This window comes from Paramisgurnus dabryanus, chromosome 5 (assembly GCF_030506205.2).
Source record: "Paramisgurnus dabryanus chromosome 5, PD_genome_1.1, whole genome shotgun sequence".
NCBI lineage: Eukaryota > Metazoa > Chordata > Actinopteri > Cypriniformes > Cobitidae > Paramisgurnus > Paramisgurnus dabryanus.
In genome coordinates, this window is record NC_133341.1 from 12,572,175 (window position 1) to 12,592,058 (window position 19,884).

A 19,884-nucleotide genomic window follows, 5' to 3' on the forward strand; every position below is an offset into this window, starting at 1 on the left:
AGACAGGAAGTTGACATGATTTCTCTCTTCCCCAGGGGACCCAATCCCAGTAAGGTCTTACAGCTGTTGCTCGCCTTGCAACCAGAGCAGCAACTCAACATCTTCAACACACTGCGTAACCACCTGCGGGAAAAAGGTGTATTGCCCCCTGCTGTGGAGGAAGCCCACTGATGGAAAACTACCACAGCAGACAAAAACAGCACATGTCTTATTGACTGTGATCACACAAGCACACTCCCAATTAACTGTACACCAGCTGCTGGAGCTTCCATACAATAATTTGAGAGTGACACGTGCTGCAAACTCTCAACCCATTCAAACTCAGCGTTTGCAGGAGGACAATGACCACAAGAGGGAAGCATAATTCTTTTAACCAGAACCTCTGTTTGGAGAAATCAGCACATGGGATCTTTCGATCAGCACACATGCAAAACAAAGGATGATGTACGTGGTGAGTAAATGTACGACATTTGTAAATGCAAATGTACGTGAAGTGATATTGTTGCACTGATTCTGATAGTGATTCTTTCTTAACGTATGAGTAGGAGATTACAAGTATAAGTGCTTTGAGACTGCAATAACTCATAATGGTGACTTTTGACTTCATGATGGAGATTTCTAAGATGCCATAATTGTCATGGTTACCAAATAGAAGTGATTTGTAACAGGGTCCTAAACGTAAAAAAAACCTTTAAAAACAAGTCTTAAACAGAAGCATGTTCTTAAATCCTACTGTTACTACTGAAAATAGCCATGTTCTGCTTTCCTTTCCGCGTTAAATGTTTTTGTGTGAAAATAATTTATATGTTTCCCTATATAAATATATATATAGATTATAGATTATATATGGCTTACAAAATTATGCAAAATGATATGCAGAAAGACCTAGATCTAACTTTATTTTCCTAAATCAAGCATGAATATACCTCTTTAAGGGTGAAGAATAACCTGGAAGGTTGTTGATAGGTGATCTGTGACTTGACCATTCATTGAAGTTGCACTGTACGATAGCTACAAGGGTCTGAAGACTCACTTTTAACTGTTATGAATTCACTCTTCTGGTTTTGCTATCAACAAGCACTTGTGCTTTGGGTACATATGTGATATTTTAAGTAATTATAATAACATGCTCTTAGAATCAGTGAGTTTTATTTTTTTAAAGTAGACATTTATGTGCATCTTCCTTGCATTGTCCTCCCTGCAATATTGTTTTTAAAAAACGGTTACCAAACATTATGTACCAAAGTACTATTTTGCTGTATAAAATAGAAAACACTTCATATTACATTGCGTTTGAACGAATATAAACATTGTCAGATGCTACATCCTTACTTAAAAAAAACAATAAAATCTGGCGCAGTTTATGAAATTCCGTTACTATGGTAAATAAATGCTCATCCTGTCATCTTCACTAGCTCCTTGTGCAATAACTTCTTAATGGATTTCTAATGCCCATGACTGTTGTCCTATTTACACATCAGCAGACCCACACAAAATCTTCTTGTGAAAAGATTTCTACATATTTCCCACCCTGTTTTGTGCTATGCAAGTGAAAAACAAAAGGCAGTTTACAGCCAACAGATTTTTGGTTTAAATTGCTTCTAAACTTATTGAATATTTTGACTGTTTTTAATAGGCTTTCAGCTACCAATCCTGAACCACAAAACCAGCATGGGTATATTTGTAGCAATAGCCATCAATTCATTGTATGGGTCAAAATTATCGATTTTTTAATGAAAAAAAAAAAAACATTAGAATATTAAGTCATGATCATGTACCATAAAGATATTTGATAAAAAAATTTATTATTTATCATTAGTAATTTGTGTTGCCAAGGACTTCATTAGGACAACTTTAAAGGCAATTTGATTAAATATTGTCCTATCCTAAACCATACATTAATGAAGGGCTTATTTATTCATGATGTATAAATCTCAATTTCATAAAACTGACCTTATGACTGGTTTTGTGGTCCAGGGTCACAAATGTAATAATCTCTGTTATTAGCAATATCAGCTGTTTAATGCATTCAACATTTACATTACACAAATTATTTTCCCAACAAAGCATAGAAAATGCAAAAAAGTTATCCGATTCTGTACGGCCTGCACACTGAGCACTTAATGTAGTTTGGGACCAGTTGTGTGTATTTTCTCTGAATGTGACTCATTTATTTCTTAATTCCTGTCATCAGTAAGTTTACATTTGCCTTTCCTGTGCAGACGCTACCCTGTAGACTACATAGAAGGATTGCATACATAGTAGGATTGGCTACACCAGCTTTATCAGATTTTTTGCATAATGCATTCATGTGAGAATGCAGTTTGTGTAGTCATTTGAATCCTGTCAGACCAAAAAGAGTATGCACCTCCTCAGTCAGTTGTCTTTAGGTTGTTTGTTCGTGTCACTGTTGTAATAATTTAAAATAAAGGTTTTTGAGAGCTGCTGTATGGTTTAAATGATGTGATATTGTATAGTACTGTTACAACGTTTAACAGCAAATAGGTTTCAAATAATTTACATCGCAGTTCGTGTCAATTTCTTGTTTAAGACCTTTTATTTATGTGTCTGTGTTTAATTTTCACAAATATTTTCTATTATAAATCTGTAGGTTTGCAGTAGTATATGTTTACTAGCAGACCTGGTGAATACATGAACAAATTATTATTGGCAGGATGGGGGAAAATAAGATAAAGGTAATTTATTCATGCTGTTGTTGTTGTTGTTATTATTATTATTATTATCATCATTTGGTGAATAAACTCTTTACTTTTAACCCATTCTTATTTTGGATGCATTCTTTACATGACTATTAATTCAAGAATCAAAGTACATCTGCAAGCAACAATTTAGTTTATTCTTAAATGTTCAGTCTTTTATGTTTCAACATATGAACAGACACAGTAATAATGCCATTTATGAACAGACACAGTGTAAATGCCTTTCAAGACCAAAGCATACTGGAGGTTATTCATGTCAGTTGAGCAATAATAAACAGTTATGTCTTTTTTGACAGATGCGCTTTACAGGAACATTCTGTAGTCAGTATGTCAATAACATTTAGATGAAATACAAAAAAAAAAAAAAATCTGACAACATAACAGATAAAAACCTAACTATAAAGCACAAAAGATCATTTATAATGGCTTATCTTGATGTTCAAAGTTATATTGCAACATGCTAAATCCAGGCATGTAAAGTGCAACAAAGACTTCATGCTTTTTAAGGTGCATTTGCGGTTTACTATTATTATATAAAAATTAAAGCTTATTCACTTTAAAATTGTATGTAAATTTAATGGAAGGCTGTATGACATATCTTTTGCCACCAGAACCTGCTAATGGCCAATGAATAATGACAAATGAAAAATGAGATACAGCACAGTCCTACAGACTGCAAATGTTACACATCTCCAACTATTTATGAAAATAACTGTTTAAAAATAAAAAGACAATTAAAAAAATCTATATAACTGATCATAAATGATGATGCCTAACTCTGTGTGACACCTGTAGGTTATATGAACTATGAAATAAAATTACTCGGTTTAATATTGTAGTTACACATTAAAATATGTATATAAACCAAAAAGATAACCTGTCAGCATGCTATTAAAGGTGCTCTAAGCGAATTCACGTGTTTTGGGCCATAAAACATTTTTTGTTTCATACAGTAAACATCTCCTCACTATCTGCCAGCTGCCTGTCCTCTGAACACACTGTAAAAAACACGGTCTCTGTAGACAGCCCAGGCTCCACAAACTGCAACAAAAACAAAGTGGTCAAACCTACCACCACAAAACAAAGTTCTCCAGCCAATAAACGACAAGAAGGATTTGGGAGTGAGGGTGACTTGGGATGATTCGTTCAAAAAGCACGAAAGAGAGGGGGAGGAGTTTTGTTTGACAACACTTCGAACGTCAACAAGAATTGACGTCACACAGATTCGCTTAGAGTGCCTTTAAAGGTGTAATGTGGGACTTTTAAAATGATCTTTTGATAGAAATGCAATATAATATACATACTATACTATAGAGGGTATGCACGTGACGTCACCTTCGGCGAAAGTGACCCCGGTTACGCCCACTGAGAGGCAAAAGACAGAGGGGCAGAATTTGCGTACAGTGTGAAATCCGCAAAAACGCATCTAAATTGGAAAAAGCTGTTGTGCGATTGACTGTAAGCTACTAAGAGATTTGACAAGAATTCGGAGCTATCGTTTTACAGACTGCCAAGAAACACAGAAATGAGAAGTAAATGAATCATCCATGCCAACGTCCAATGATCACAGGTGGGTTGACAAGTTTGCTAGGGTCACTATCAAGTGCAACTAAATAAAATTTTTGCTGATAATTGTCAGTTATACTGCAATTATCGCGGCCACTGCTAGAACAGCCAGCCATTTTGTTGAATGTTTTGCTACTCAAAGGAGAAGTAAATCAGTAGCAGTAGCCATATGTCAGGTCAGGTATGTAACATTTTGGGATAAAAAATTCTATAAAAAATACATGAAATACACATAAATGAATACTCTTTTCTAAATAAATAAGTTTTGTCAGTGAGCCTTCATTGAAAAGGTGTGATGGTTTAATAGTGTCATATATGTCAGGAAAAGCAATGTCTGGCCATATGCCAATGTCCACAAACTACTGGTTGTTTGGCAAGTTTTAAGGGTCACCGTTAAGGCCAACTAAATTTAATTTAAACTGATAATAGTCAGTTTTACTGGTGTTTTTCGCAGCAGCTGCTATGAAAACCAACCTTTTTGTTGAATGTTTTGCCACTCAACAGGGCGAGTTCCGGCGTGGTAACGTGGAAAAGTGACATTGATTATATAGTTATAGTGGGTTTTTAACAATGATGTATAAAGACCTTACATAATGAACTGTATTGTTTGTATTACCTTAGAATGAGCCGTTTTAATCCATAGATATACATAATAAAGGCTAGATGTCTCGTCCACGCTACTGGCCAATGGAGGTCGACGTCCGCACCTGGCGGCCATCTTGTCAGAGTCAGCTCGTAACATTGTGTTCCAGTGGTGCATGTACTTATTAAATAACCTTAACTTGCTTAATTTTATACTGATTTTCAAACTGTTAGGTTTGTTATAAATGTCAGAGATGTACTTATGACACTGCATACTTATGAATAATGTTCATGAAACATGTTCAAGCATCCAGAGTTATAGCCACGTTAAAGGTGACATAGAATGATTGAACTTAGTATTTATCCTTGTTCTGTGATGTGACATGTAGACAAAAATATTTTTGTTTGGGTCTGTAATGCCTTAGAAGCTTCCTAAAAACCGCTCTCAGATAGCTCTAGTAAGGTGGGGGATTTTAAACAAGTGGTTTTGCACCTATTTGGCTCCCCCTACTGGCTTAACTTGCAATCTCATTACTGATTGGCTGACTTTGCTGCCACTCAAAAAATTTTGCCAATTATTTTAAAGTGGAGGGGCAGTTAGATGCCTGTGATGTCATAAGCATCAGTTTTTCAGATTGGGCTGTTTTCTGGCTGACATTTCTAAAAGAGGAACTTCTATGAGACTGAGATGTTTAGCACTTTTTGTATGTTCGTGAATGCGGGTAGACTACCATTATTCAACAAAGACAAAGTAAAAATGTTTTTTTATTCTCTGTCCCCTTTAAAGGAATATTCCATTTTCTTAAAAGAAAAATCCAGATAATTTACTCACCACCATGTCATCCAAAATGTTGATGTCTTTCTTTGTTCAGTCGAGAAGAAATTATGTTTTTTGAGGAAAACATTGCAGGATTTTGCTAATTTTAATGGACTTTAATAGAGCCCAACATTTAATACTTAACTCAACCCTTAACAGTTTTTTTCAACGGAGTTTCAAAGGACTATAAACAATCCCAAACGAGGCATAAGGGTCTTATCTAGCGAAACGATTGTCATTTTTGACAAGAAAAATAAAAAATATCCACTTTAAAACCGCTGTCCTGAGATCAATAAACACACTGAGCTCTCACTCACCTAATCCTTTCCATAGTCTATTATACAAAACGATTAGAGGACATGACAATATTATACAGTACACAGCTGTCAGTTGGGACCAGGTAGCGAGCCTAAGCTTCAAAATTATCGCAACAGTGGACAAGCCTGATCTAAGACCCTTCTCCTTCCATTCGCTGCAGCTACTAAGCTACTATATCATTAATAGGCAGCTGTGGATCATCTTCCACTACTAGAATTCTGTCCACATCAGGTCTCACTAAACCGAAGAGCCACTTCAGCAGCGTCAGGGCCACACGTACCAGCAGCCTTAATAAAAGAAAGGCGAAAGGCACGCCTATCTCCATTATGTGAAAGATGGGGGCACTGAATTGACTAAGCACACAAGTGAGAAGAAAGGTCCCAAGTGCCACACAAGGGTAAAGAGAGAGCTTGGCCAGCATGAAGGTGTGCTCTTGCCCCCCGTACCGCACGTACGGGTGTAACGTCTCGCGCTCGTTGAAAAGCGCCACTATCCATATGGCCAACTGGAAAAGGCCAGCAAAGAAGATGATGACGCAGCTGATCTGCACGGCCTCGAGTTCGTTGCGTGAGCCTCTGGGAAACTCGTTGGTGAGCTGGTATGCGAGCGGCAGGCCGCCCACAAAGGCCAGGGAGAAGGTGTTGAAGAGGCCCATGAGGCGCGTGGCCTTTGTCACATACAGAAAGAGAGAGTGGTGGACGAACCAAAGCAGCCCGACCGTGGCGAAGGAACCGAAGTAGGCAAGGTACTCGGGGCCGTAGTCCTGAAGTGCAGCAATCAAGCTGCCGTTAAACTCCTTATTCACAACAGATGGATTAGGCACGTTGTCTTCACTGTATACAGAAGACACAAGAGATTACTTCAAGTTCAGTAGAAGTCAGTACATACATTCTTAAAAATAAAGATGCTACACAATGACATAGAAACACATTTTTGGCACTATGATTCCATAAAGAACCTTCAATATAAATTTGCCAAAAGATAAATCTGTACTGGAAAAGGTTCTTTAGATTATAAATAGGTTCTTTTAAGAGTCTTTGACTAAATTAGGGGTGTCCAAACGTTTTCCTACCAAGGGCCAAAAATCTAACCTGACTGAGGGCCGTGGGCCGAAATTAAACGTTGCTGTGTTATATTAAAATTAAAGTTGCCCTGATTCTCCTAATTTATAATTTTCTAATATTTAAAAAAAGCAAACATTACTCGGTTTATGCATAACTAATGCAGTTTTATTTTCAAAGGTAACTGTTGTAAAAAAAAATTTTTTTGTCAATCATTTTTAAATTTCCTTTTGTCTGTGTGCCACTGCTTCGACCTCTCCATTATTAGCCTATAGTACCCGAATTTGTTGAGTTTCGTTATTCATGCTATACACCTTCAAAGTATGCATGTACATTAAAAAAAATATTCACTGGTATTCTTTCAATTTAATTTAAAATGTACATTTTAGTAATGTACAAATGAACCAATTTTTTTTTTACACTTTTAGAAAATGTTTAATTAAAAATATGAACATCTGGGTCAATGACGTTTATCCTTTTTCCTTATCTCACATGGCATGACGGGCCAAATTAAAGGTCATTGCGGGCCAACTGTGGCCTGCGGGCCCTAGTTTGGGCACCTCTGGACTAAATGCTTATTTGGGGAACCAAAAAGTTTTCTTCAATGGCATCGATATTAAGAGTAAATGTTGTTTAAAAGGCTTTAAAAAGTTTATGGATGTTTTTAGGTGACTTAAAGCAACACTATGTAGTTTTTTTTTTACCTTTAAATGATGTCTCTAAAATTATTTCAGTGATAGAAAAACTTTTAATTGGACAAATTGTACTGTTGCTGCAACCTCCTAGCTGCTACAAGCACACTCTGAAAGTGGCGGTGGAGGGTAGAGCACACAGCCCTGCTTGCAGAAGAGTGTCTGATACCAGGCACTGTTGCCCTTTTCAACCACATGGGGGAGCTGCAAGTCATTTTTACATGGAAACTACATAGTGTTGCTTTAAACAAATTATCTTTTTTTACAGTTGCACAGTGAGTATTCACAACTATTTGTACGATGCATTTGATACTGTCATCGTCAACTAATACAACAAAATCAAAAAAGCAAAAAAAAGAAAAGAAAATGAGCCTGACATGCTGTAGCTTAAAGATGCATTGTGTAACTTTTAAATGGATCTCTTGACAAAAATGCCATATAATATATATATATATATATATATATATATATATATATATATATATATATATAACTATATTATCAGAGGTGTATAAAGACCTTACAAAATGAACAGTTTTTTTTATTACCTTAGAATGAGCCATTTATATCTACATACACCTTGGGTCCTCTTACATGGAGGTTGCAGCCATGTTACTACAGTAGCCCTTAATGGACAAACTGTTCTAAAGAGCATGTTTTGTTACTACGTTGTCTCAGATGATGACATGTTTGTTCTGTGGCGGCTACCACAACTTAACTATTTCGAAAGGGAGAGGTGAGCTGTGGACTGAGCCGTTGGTTCTATTCACAGTCTCACTGCTAGATTCAGCTAAAAGTCCCACATTGCACCTTTCATTCATTGTAAAATCTTAAGTGGATGAGAGAAAGTTACAAACCAAATGTCTAAGATGAGTAGGGTGGCAACAATAGCATAAACTCCATCAGTGAATGCCTCGACTCGTTCTTTACTTAAGGGTTCGCTGGGGTGGTAGGTGTAGAAAAGCACGTGATCTGCATCATCTTCCACCTGACCTGGGTGTATGGAACAAGGGATAACACAGATGTTCAGTTACAATTGTTTATATACTATTTATTAAAACTAAACTTGTATCACATAAGAGTATAGTGTTTAACCCTTTAACTGGCGCAGCCCTTTTTGAGTGGGGGGTGAAAAGGTGATGTGCACCTTCAAATTAATATAACTCTGGTATATTTTGGTCTAGAAGCCTAATTTTGGTCTTGTTTTAAAGAAGACACGTTAATGTTTTTACAGAACTGCTTGAAGGTGAAAATATTAACTAATTTTTAGCAGTTTAAATTTATTGTAATAGGTCAAAATAATGAATATAGTATTCAGGGTTCCCACACCTTTGTTAACTTTAAATTCAAGGACCTTTCAAGGACTTTCCAGGTCCAATACCCTCAAATTCAAGGACTAAACGTGGGGACACATTTCAAGTGAGAGCAAGGTTACATCGTTTTACCTTCTAAGATACATTGTTACAGTTCCCTTTCGAGGGAACTCGCGCTGCGTCACTGCGGTGACACTTTGGGGACGCCTCCAAGAGTAAGTGCATTTGAATGTGTATATCAAATTCAACCAATGGTGAGGCTTAAAAACAAAGACAGGGTGACGGGGGAGCCAGGAAGTATACCGTTATCTAAAATATATTGCCGAAGACGGCATTACAGGGACGCAAGTATGGCAAGGGAGACGCAGAGCCTTGTTACCTTCAACATTCGAAGATATAAGTATTTACAGCGAACAGTTAAGCACATGTGCTTAAAAATTCTAGAATTTTTTTATATTATCCTACCCTACACAGGGAATAATATGTTTTTTTCCAGAAAACTTTCAATGACATGTATCTATGTATGTATATTTTCAAAAACTTTCCAGGGCCTTGAATTTTTTACCCCAGATTCACAAACTTTCAAGGATTTCAAGGACCCATGGGAACCCTGAGTATTATTTTATACATAAAATTATCAAAAAAAAAAGAGGTTTGCTGTCAGGTTTGCTGCATACTCTTGTTACAAATTAATAAATTATAGTCACTGCATTGATATTACTGCTAAAAGGTTTTGAAATATGAAAACTACATTCTTAGACCTTTCCAGCAATTTATAGTTTGTCGTGATAGATTAGCATTTACATGCAAAATATTGAAGTAAACTCTGGTGTCCCGCTCACTGTATTTTTACCTCCAATGGCTTTATTCCGGATCCACTTCAGAGACTGAGAGATGTATGGCAGGAATATTACAATAGCCAGAATGACATATGACTGTCAGGGACAAAAATCTGTATTTAGTATTAAGTAAATATATTTAAATGTCTCACACGAATTATATTAATATACATATATAATAGTATGTACATTTGTTATAATTATATATATTTAGCTCAGATGTAAAAGCAGCTAAACGCCACCTCCATCAAAAGTGAGATAATGATATTAAAGGATAATTCCGGTATTTAACACTTTGGGTCTCATTTCTGGTTTGTTTTGGATGAACTACACTGATGGACACAGAAATTTTGACAATGGGTCGTGTCTTGAGTTTTTGACTTGTTTAGAAGCGTCTCTTGACTGCTTCAGAATGGAAGTCAATGACCATGCACAAACATGTCATTAAAACAACACTTAACGTTCATTTTCAAAACTGTACTACTCACCGAGTGGTGCGTGGTGTTCGTTGATGTTTAAAAACAAGTTGTGAAGCGAAATACAGTTTCTGTCGTGTTTTATTTGGCATTTTGTAAAATTCCATTGATCTCTCTTGTAAGACTCATTGCTCGCTGATATATCACTCCGCCACTGGGAAACAGAAAAGGGTCTGTTTACATGTGGTTGTAGTTTTTTCGCTCGGTTTCTCTCAGAAGAAAATTTTCCCATATTTGTAGGGCTGGACCAGAATATTTGAATATTTGTTCCGTGGGTTGACATTCGATTTTCAGTTTTGAGATTCGAATATATATATATATTAATATTTCACAGCGTTAATGCAGAGCTTTTGCCAAGCAGGAAGTGCGCTTCACGCTCCCGCTCAATAGGTGGCGCAGAGAGACCCACATCCATAGCCAACAGCCACCAAACGCCACCAGTGGAAGAGATCGGCTCGAACGGAAAGCGCGCTTCCTGCTTTGGCATTCACGCTAATAGTGTTGTAAATAACGTCCAGTTTCTTGCAAAAACTGATTGATTTGCTTCACAAGACGTCAATATGTCACACTGAGTTATGGGGGATTACTGTTGTATTGGATATATATGCTTTAGCTCTTAAAGTGTGCGGATCGGTTGACTTGCATGACAGAGCACTGGGGTTTCTGCAAATATCTTCTTTATTGTTCTGCTGATGAAAAAACATATTGGATGGTGTAAGTGTTATAAATAAACTTACAACCCCAAAACAGAAAAAGTTGGGACACTGTAGAAATTGTGAGTAAAAAAGGAATGGAATAATTTACAAATCTCATAAACTTATATTTTATTCACAGTAGAATATAGATAACATATCAAATGTTGAAAGTAAGATATTTTGAAATGTCATGCCAAATATTGGCTCATTTTGGATTTCATGAGAGCTACACATTCCAAAAAAAGTTGGGACAGGTAGCAATAAGAGGCCAGAAAAGTTAAATGTGCATATAAAGGAACAGCTGGAGGAGGACCAATGTTTAGGAATGGGAATGTTGTCCTATTCTTGTCTAATACAGACTTCTAGTTGCTCAACTGTCTTAGGTCTTCTTTGTCGCATCTTTCACTTTATGATGCACCAAATCTTTTCTTTGGGTGAAAGATCTGGACTGCAGGCTGGCCATTTCAGTACTCAGATCCTTCTTCTATGCAGTCTTGATGTTGTAATTGATGCACTATGTGGTCTGGCATTGTCATGTTGGAAAATGCAAGGTCTTCCCTGAAAGAGACGATGTCTGAATGGGATCATATGTATCTAGAACTTGGATAAACCTTTCAGCATTGATGGTGCCTTTCCAGATGTGTAAGCTGACCATGCCACACGCAGTCATGCAACCCCAAACCATCAGAGATGCAGGCTTCTGAAAAGAGCGCTAATAACAACTTGGGTTGTCATTGTCCTCTTTAGTCCGGATGAAATGGCATCCCAGTTTTTCAAAAAGAACTTCAAATTTTGATTCGTTGGACCACAGAACAGTTTTCCACTTTGCCAAAGTCCATTTTAAATGAGCCTTGCCCAGGGAAAACACCTGCGCTTCTGGGTCATGCTTAGATATGGCTTCTCTTTTGACCTACAGAGTTTTAGCTGGCAACAGCGAATGACACGGTGGATTGTGTTCACTGACAATGTTTTCTGGAAGTATTCCAGAGCCCATGTTGTGATTTCCATTACAGTAGCATTCCTGTATGTGATGCAGTGCCATCTAAGAGCCCGAAGATCACAGGCATCCGGTATGGTTTTCCGGTCTTGACCCTTACGCACAGAGATTGTTCCAGATTCTCTGAATCTTTGAATGATATTATGCACTGTAGATGATGATAACTTCAATCTCATTGCATTTTTTCTCTGAGAAGCTCAGAAAACAATTTTTCGCTGCAGCATTGGGGGAATTGGTGATTCTCTGCCCATCTTGACCTCTGAGAGACACTACCATTCTGAGAGGCTCTTTTTATACCCAATCATGTTGCCAATTGACCTAATAAGTTGCAAATTGGTCTTTCAACTGTTCCTTATATGTACATTAAAATTTTCTGGCCTCTTATTGCTACCTGTCCCAACTTTTTTTGGAATGTGTAGCTCTCATGAGATCCAAAATGTGCCAATATTTGGCATGACATTTCAAAATATCTTACTTTCAACATTTGATATGTTATCTATATTCTACTGTGAATAAAATAAGTTTATGAGATTTGTAAATTATTCCATTCCTTTTTTACTCACAATTTCTACAGTGTCCCAACTTTTTCTGTTTTGGGGTTGTATATTTGGAAAGTATGCTACCGTTTTATTACAGTTTGTTGAACTTCGTTCATTTATTTTCGTTGTTTTATTTAAATAGCCTACCCTTTACGTTGTCAGTAATTACTGTGCTGTTAATTTCTGATACGGGAGTGTTTGTTTGTTAGAAAAAATGTAAGGCTACCTTATTAAAAGTGCTCTTGTGTTTTGTTTCACTAATGCTGTTCTCGCAGGATGCGTGACAGGCATGCCGAGTGTGCTAACGCTTCAGACTCAAATATAGAGCAGAAGTGTATATGCGGTTGTGAGGTATCTGAAAAATATAGCAAATAACACGGATTGAAATCATACATTGCGCCAATATATTTGTTTTTAATCATCAACGAACACCCCGAACTACTCGGTGAGTAGTACAGTTTTGAAAATGAACGTTAAGTGTTGTTTTAATGACATGTTTGTGCATGGTCATTGACTTCCATTCTGAAGCAGTCAAGAGACGCTTCTAAACGAGTCAAAAACTCAAGACACGACCCATTGTCAAAATTTCTGTGTCCATCACTGTAGTTCGTCCAAAACAAACCAGAAATGAGACTCAAAGTGTTAAATACCGGAATTATCCTTTAACCGAATGCTCTCGGCAGGTATGTTCCTCAAATACTTTCACTTAAAATCTGCTTAATCCCGGCCTGAGGCCATTAGAAATACCGGATTGTTGGCAGAATCAATTAAGAGTCTGATTAAAAAAAACAATGTTCATTAGAGAAGCACTTAGAGGGTTTTGCATCTGAGCTCTTCATATCCCTAACCGTAATCTATTATTTAAATACAATTTACCTACCAGTTGGAAAAAGATGAATGAAAAGATGATGGCAAAAATGCACATGATGGGAACCTTCATGATGACTTTGAGAATGTGCTGCTTGTAATAAGCCGGATTCTCTGACATCTGGATGTGATCGTTTAGAAGAAAAGGATGGCGAAATCCGTACAAGACAATCGAGGACTGGTGACACAAAGTAAACAAATGACTAAAGTGAATACTTGACCCTGCTTAAAGGTAACTAAATCAGGGAATGCTTTTCTAGTCTTTTTCAGAGACAATGTAAATGTTACCTGAATTAAACCAATCACAATGACACAAGCACAGAAGAAAACCATGCCAACGACATTGTCAGGAAAAGTTGCCATAAGGGAGAACTATAAGAAGATAATGCATATAACAAACATTAAAATAACAACTGGAAAGAAAAATAGTCATTAAACATAACCTTTACACCCACACATAAACAATTTACAGGTGAAACAGGTGAGACATGTTTATTTAGGGGACTTTTTAATATGTAAAATACATTTTTGGTGTCTCCAGAGTACATATGTGAAGTTTTAACTCAAAATATCATATAGATAATTTATTATACCATGTTAAAATGACCACTTTGTAGGTGTGAGCAAATATGTTCTCTGATCTCTGCACTAAATGGCAGTGCCGTAGTTGGATAGTGCAGTTTAAGGGGCGGTATTATCCCCTTCTGACATCACAGGGGGAGCCAAATTTCAATGAGCTATTTTTTCACATGCTTGCAGAGAATGGTTTACCAAAACTAAGATCTTTTTCACATTTTCTAGATTGATAGAAGCACTGGGGACCCAATTATTGCATTTAAACATGGAAAAAGTCAGATTTCATGATATGTCCCCTTTAAACATTTGCAAATAGTGCAGGACTCAGCAACATTAAAACATCAGTGTTTGTTCTGTCGAGTGAACATTACTCACAGTGTATGGCAGGAAGGTTATGAGCATCATACAAGCCTGAAATAGAATAAAAAGGGAAATGAAAAAGTCACTACACTTTCTCTATGAACACAAAGCTAACTTACATTCATCATTTAAAAGAATATACTGTATGGCTGATTTAAGCTTTATTGGCACACTCACCAGGTTTAGCAATGCAAGAGTATCGTCTGTGTGCGAAATGACCTGAAACAACCTAATATGAAAAAAAATGTGTAAATGAAATCTCTTATGGACTAAAGGAACTGCAAGGCAGTGGATGAAGGGAATAGTTATTAAGTTAATATCTGAACCCTACTGTGGCTTAAATCCTCTCACCTTACATGTGCAGCCCAAGCAACAGTGACGATCAAGAAGGTCATCAAGTAGACAGAAACCTTGGTGGTGAGCAAAGACTGAATACTCTCTTTCAGTTCCTGAATATACAGTGATTATATTGGTTAGATTTTTAAATGTACAAACCTATATTATATAATATAAATGTATAATGTATATAAACTAATTTACAAAATTCAAGATGCTTTTCAGATAATTTCAGTTAAGTGACTCTTTTAAACAGTATAAAGACAACATGATTTGTTTTACCTCATTATTTTGAAATTTTGTATGTGCCACAGGTAAAATCTATAAAAAAGAAAAATCATGGTATATTCAATTCCATTTTACACATGCACATTTTACACCCACGGCATTCATATATTGAATACTTTAAATATGTAACATGGCAGCAGTAACAAAGAAAATGTGAATATCTTGTCATATGTGTGTGGATTAAACTGTACAGTGAGTTTTGTCTAATGGGAGTTACATCTCACCATTACAGTGGCGATGATGGCTATGAGAGCATCACTATAAGCGAGCAGGCGGTGTGATGACTGCGTGCTACTGTGGCCGTCTTTCTCCGACGACGTCACGCTCTCCAGAAACGAATGCGCGTGATTTCTTCTTTTCTCCATTTCCTCGTCATCGTGGTGCTCGATTATTTCGCTTTCATCGTTTTCTTCCATGACAGCGGCGGTGGACGGTATCAGTGAACGACGCGTGCATGAATGCTGTTTGCAAACAACGATGACGCATCATCAGCTGACCGGAAATACATGATCAAATGACTCGTACACGTGACGTCACCTTCGGCGTAAGTTACTGCGGTTACGCCCACTGAGTGGCTAAAGACAAAGCGACAGAATTTGTGTACAGTGTGAAATCAGCGAAATCACGGGGAAAACTCGTCCAAATTGGAAAAAGCGGTTGTGCGACAGACTGTTCTAACAGATTTAACAAGAAATCGTTTTACAGACTGACAAGAAACACCGAAATGAGAAGTAAATGAATCGTTCATGCCAACGTCCACTGACCACAGGTGGGTTGACAAGTTAAGTTAGGGTCACTATCAAGAGCAACTCAATTTATCTTTTGCTGATAATTGTCAGTTATAAAAACTCAACAACTATACCGTGGGCAAATTTACTACCCTTTCGGGTTGTTCGTGTACAAAAACAACCCATTAAATCAAACGGCTGTAAAAATGTATCAGATAAATATTTTTTCCATTGTTTTATTCATAAATCTGTTAATCACCCTCAGTAGTGATCAAAACTACCAAATGCTTAAATCATTCCACGATTTAACTCTTTAATTGCCAAGTTCATAAGTGGTGTCACTGATTTGATGAAAAAAAAAACCCCACAAAATTACAGATTTTCAATATAAAAAGTGATTGTGGACTGGATTTTTTACCTTTTTCAAAGGTTTCAAAGATTGGTTAAAACATTAGCTTTTCTGCATTTTTAGTTTTTGTGCAGCATCAGTTTTTATTTTTTTCTCCCTAATTAGTTGTTCTTGGCTTTTTTGGCCTCATTGACTTCCACTATAATAAAATGTTTTGATTGCAAAGCCATGACACTATATAATCATGCATTCTTGATTGTTGGCAGTTTTTCCTTTTGCTAAGAGGTAAAATTTGTCATTTTTATTGTTGATCACCATGTGGCACCATTAACTCTTTAGTAGGCCTGTGCAAAAAACAGAGCTTAATTTCTGGCTTGTACATTGAGAAAATAACTACAAGTAAGATAAAATGCAATATTAGGTTTCAAAACTAAGATGGAGATAAAAAGGATAACGTTACAAATTGCAGCTTCTTAACTGTGCTTCAGTGTTACTTTTTAACACACTGTATGATTGGGACAATATGTACACCCAGCAGGGTTGTTTTAACTCTGGGAATTTTGCTGTGTGGGTCAATGACGTGATGTTAATTATTTTGTGTCCCTATAGGATAAAATAAATGTAAAAGGGTTAAAATTTCAAACTAAATTTGCAGACATTCTCTCTTTTGAGGACCAAGTCTAAAATTTCTGGTTTTATTATATTTTGAAAGAATATTTAGGGTATAATTGAAACCGGTCTGTGTCAATTGGTGTAACTAGTATTTTTTTTAAAATGAAAATATAAATATATTCATTAAAAAATGTGGAATAAAATAAAAGCATCTAGTTTGGTGTAATATGATTTTTTACATACATTTTTACATCATTTGTCAAAGATTATTTAGAAAACAGAGCTGTTTTTAGCATATGTCAGCAAAAATATTACAAAAATACATTAAAATTTACATTAAGAAATAAGTAATAAAATGCTATTACCATAATTACCATGTAAATGTTACACCATTTGACATTTTCAGGTCCATTCAGTCTTAACCTTTATAAAAATAGTGCAAATGTATTTTTTTTATTGCATAAAATTAACATAAATCCAATGTGCATTAAAACCTGATGCATTGTTTTAAAACAATTTTTTTTTAATTAAAGGGATAGTTCGGCCAAAAATGATATTAAACCCATGATTTACTCACCCCTAAGCTGTCTGAGTTGCATATGTCCATCGTTTTTCAGACAAACACATTTTCGGATATTTTAGATATTTAGTTAATTAATTGTAATGTTACGGAGTCCACGACCTTCAAGTCCAAAAAAAGTGCGTCCATCCTTCACAAAATAAATCCAAACGGCTCCAGGATGATAAACAAAGGTCTTCTGAGGGTTATCCGTGCGGTGTTGTTGTAGAAATATCCATATTTAAAACTTTATTAACGTAAATAACTACCTTGCGGTAGGTCAAATTAACCTCTAAGATTTTATCCTCCAAATATCATAATATTCTAATATCTGATCACTCCCCGGTTTCTATAACAGTAGATTTTGGTATAGAAAGACCCCCTTACGCTTGGCGTTTTAACCCCAACCTGTTAAATGAGGACAATTTTAAAACGGTCTCCAATGCTCATTTAGCTGATTTCATCTCTCTAAATGTGTAACCGTTTGCTTTAAAGAAAGCGAAGGAAAGATGAATCCATGTGCAAAAAGGTTTTATTGTGGTAAAATCCCCAAAGGGCCAGCAAACATATCCAAAGGGCAAATCCAACAAACGTAATCCAAAAACAGGCAAAGTGTCAGTGCAGGCAGAGTAGAATCACAATCCAAATACAGGCACAGGTCAAAAACAGGCAGAATACAAAAACAGGTAACAGGAAAAGGGGAAAACCCAGTGAGTTTGACTTACTGCACTGAATAGAGGACAGCTTAGATGTGAACGGAGCAGCAATGGACCAACTTTGACAACTTGTATCTGATCTTCTTCTAATTCTCGTAGTACTTGACTGATCCGCTCCTACAGCGTGGCATTAAAAAAGCAAAAGATTAATCACACCCATGGATTTGTCTTAAACACAGATACCAGGAGATCACCCATCAAATATCGAAGGTAAATAAATAAATATAAGTGATGAAACACCTTTTGTGCAGCGAGCTGTTCCTCTCTCTGTGCAATTATTCTCTGTCTGGCTCCACGTGAAGTGAGTTTCCCTGAACTTGTGACTGGAGGAGGAGGTCTGGGATCTACAGAGGAAATCTCTTTGTCTTTATTTCTCTTCTTCCTCTTTGGTATACGCTCTGGGGTGTTAGCCAGTAGGGCCATACCTGATAAACACAAATCTGGATTAGCATTTGAGCACATTGATTGTTTTTACAGCACAGATATAAAATGTACAAAAAAAAACAGGACCTAGAGCGAGTCGAGAAATCTAATGTAGAAGTCAAAAAATCTTTTAAATATTGGTGAGATCCCCTGTAGTCAATAATAATAAAATTTTAAGGTATACTCCAACCAAATATTCATATTTTCAGGGGTAAGCCATATGCATCACTTTTTTATGGACACTTCCCTCGGATAAACACGCCCACAGGTCAATCAGCGGGAGAGCGAGAACCAATGATGCCAAGTCACAGGCATCACTTCACGTGACAGCTTTGTTTTATATTAAGACTCAACAATGGCATGAAAGAAGAAGTGTGTTTTTGGATGTAAGGAGAAGAAAGCCAGCCATTCTGATGTCATTCATTGATCAATGGTGAGTACCTGCTGATGGCTCAGGTGTCCCATCTCTTTGTATCCCAGCGCGAGAACTCTCGCACCCTCCCGTGACATCTCTCTGTGCACCTCATCATAACTGGGTAGACACTCTGAGAACTAAAACACAATAATGTTTTCTGAATAAAAGTATTCATTGCTATTTTTATCTATAGACACAATGAAAGGACAGTCCTGGCATAAATATTCATAATAAAGTCTCGTCCGCGCTGCTGGTCAATGGAGTTCGACATCCGCACCTGGCGCCATCTTGTCACAGTCAGCTTGCTCACTCATAACATTGTGTTTTAATAGTGCATGTACTTTTTAAATAACCATAACTTGCTTAATTTTCTACCCATCTGTTTGGTTTGTTATAAATGTCAGAGATGTACTTATGAATAATGTTCATGAAACATGTTCAAGCATCCAGAATTATAGCCACGTTAATAATGTTTGTAAGAAACCGAACCATTTTTAAATCTGTCACGATTTCAGCGAGATAAGAGTATTTGTGTTCGTGCAGACCATTCACTTTACATCAGGTACCACAGAGCCCACCGGAAAGCTTGCCTGTGACCACCGGTGATGATGTTAGAGACTCCACCGTAAGACATCTAGCCTTTATTATGTATATCTATGGTCTTGGCTACATGAGCACAATGGCTTAATATTTAAATGTACATTAAACTGATACTCCAGTCAATCACGATTACCCCATGATTTACTCACCATCAAGCAATATATCATATAAACCATATAAAGGAAATTGCTTCACATACAAAACCCTACAGAATTTTGACTGAAATTTCAAGTTACAAAAATGATTTGTGTCACAATTTTAGTGTTTTTTTTACCAAACAAAGGCCACTTGGTGTCATTGTTTGCTGCATACTTTTATGGAAAATAATAAATTATTATCACCGCATTAAATTAACACAAAAGGTTTTGAGATTTTAGAAATACATTCTTAGAGCTTTCCATTGATTTATAATTTATAATTTAAGATTATTTTAGTTTTAT

The 19,884-nt window shown here is 36.5% G+C and overlaps 2 protein-coding genes and 1 long non-coding RNA gene across 3 annotated transcripts in view; 1 reads left to right on the forward strand and 2 right to left on the reverse strand.

Moving 5' to 3' along the window:
- cds1 (CDP-diacylglycerol synthase (phosphatidate cytidylyltransferase) 1) overlaps positions 1–4,049 on the forward strand; it is a 37,683-nt gene extending 33,634 nt beyond the window's left edge. Inside the window, exon 13 of the mRNA XM_065267194.2 lies at positions 36–4,049. Within this exon, the coding sequence (XP_065123266.2) occupies positions 36–171 (136 nt within the window). The 3' untranslated portion in view covers positions 172–4,049. The remainder of the gene's footprint in view (positions 1–35) is intronic.
- Positions 4,050–5,965: 1,916 nt separating this feature from the next.
- tmem175 (transmembrane protein 175) lies at positions 5,966–16,052 on the reverse strand. The gene is made up of 10 exons (XM_065267007.2): positions 15,267–16,052; positions 15,037–15,075; positions 14,770–14,867; positions 14,596–14,647; positions 14,434–14,469; positions 13,771–13,854; positions 13,496–13,660; positions 9,923–10,004; positions 8,614–8,749; positions 5,966–6,836 (listed from the first exon to the last, which is right to left on the reverse strand). The coding sequence occupies exons 1-10, from the start codon at positions 15,456–15,458 to the stop codon at positions 6,167–6,169; spliced, it is 1,554 nt and encodes a 517-aa protein (XP_065123079.2). The 5' UTR covers positions 15,459–16,052; the 3' UTR covers positions 5,966–6,166.
- A 1,994-nt stretch (positions 16,053–18,046) lies between these two features.
- LOC135748928 (uncharacterized) lies at positions 18,047–19,435 on the reverse strand. Its single transcript, XR_010532260.2, has 3 exons — positions 18,871–19,435; positions 18,247–18,431; positions 18,047–18,123 (listed from the first exon to the last, which is right to left on the reverse strand). It is a non-coding gene; the product is annotated as an uncharacterized lncRNA (long non-coding RNA).
- Between the last annotated feature and the right edge of the window lie 449 nt (positions 19,436–19,884).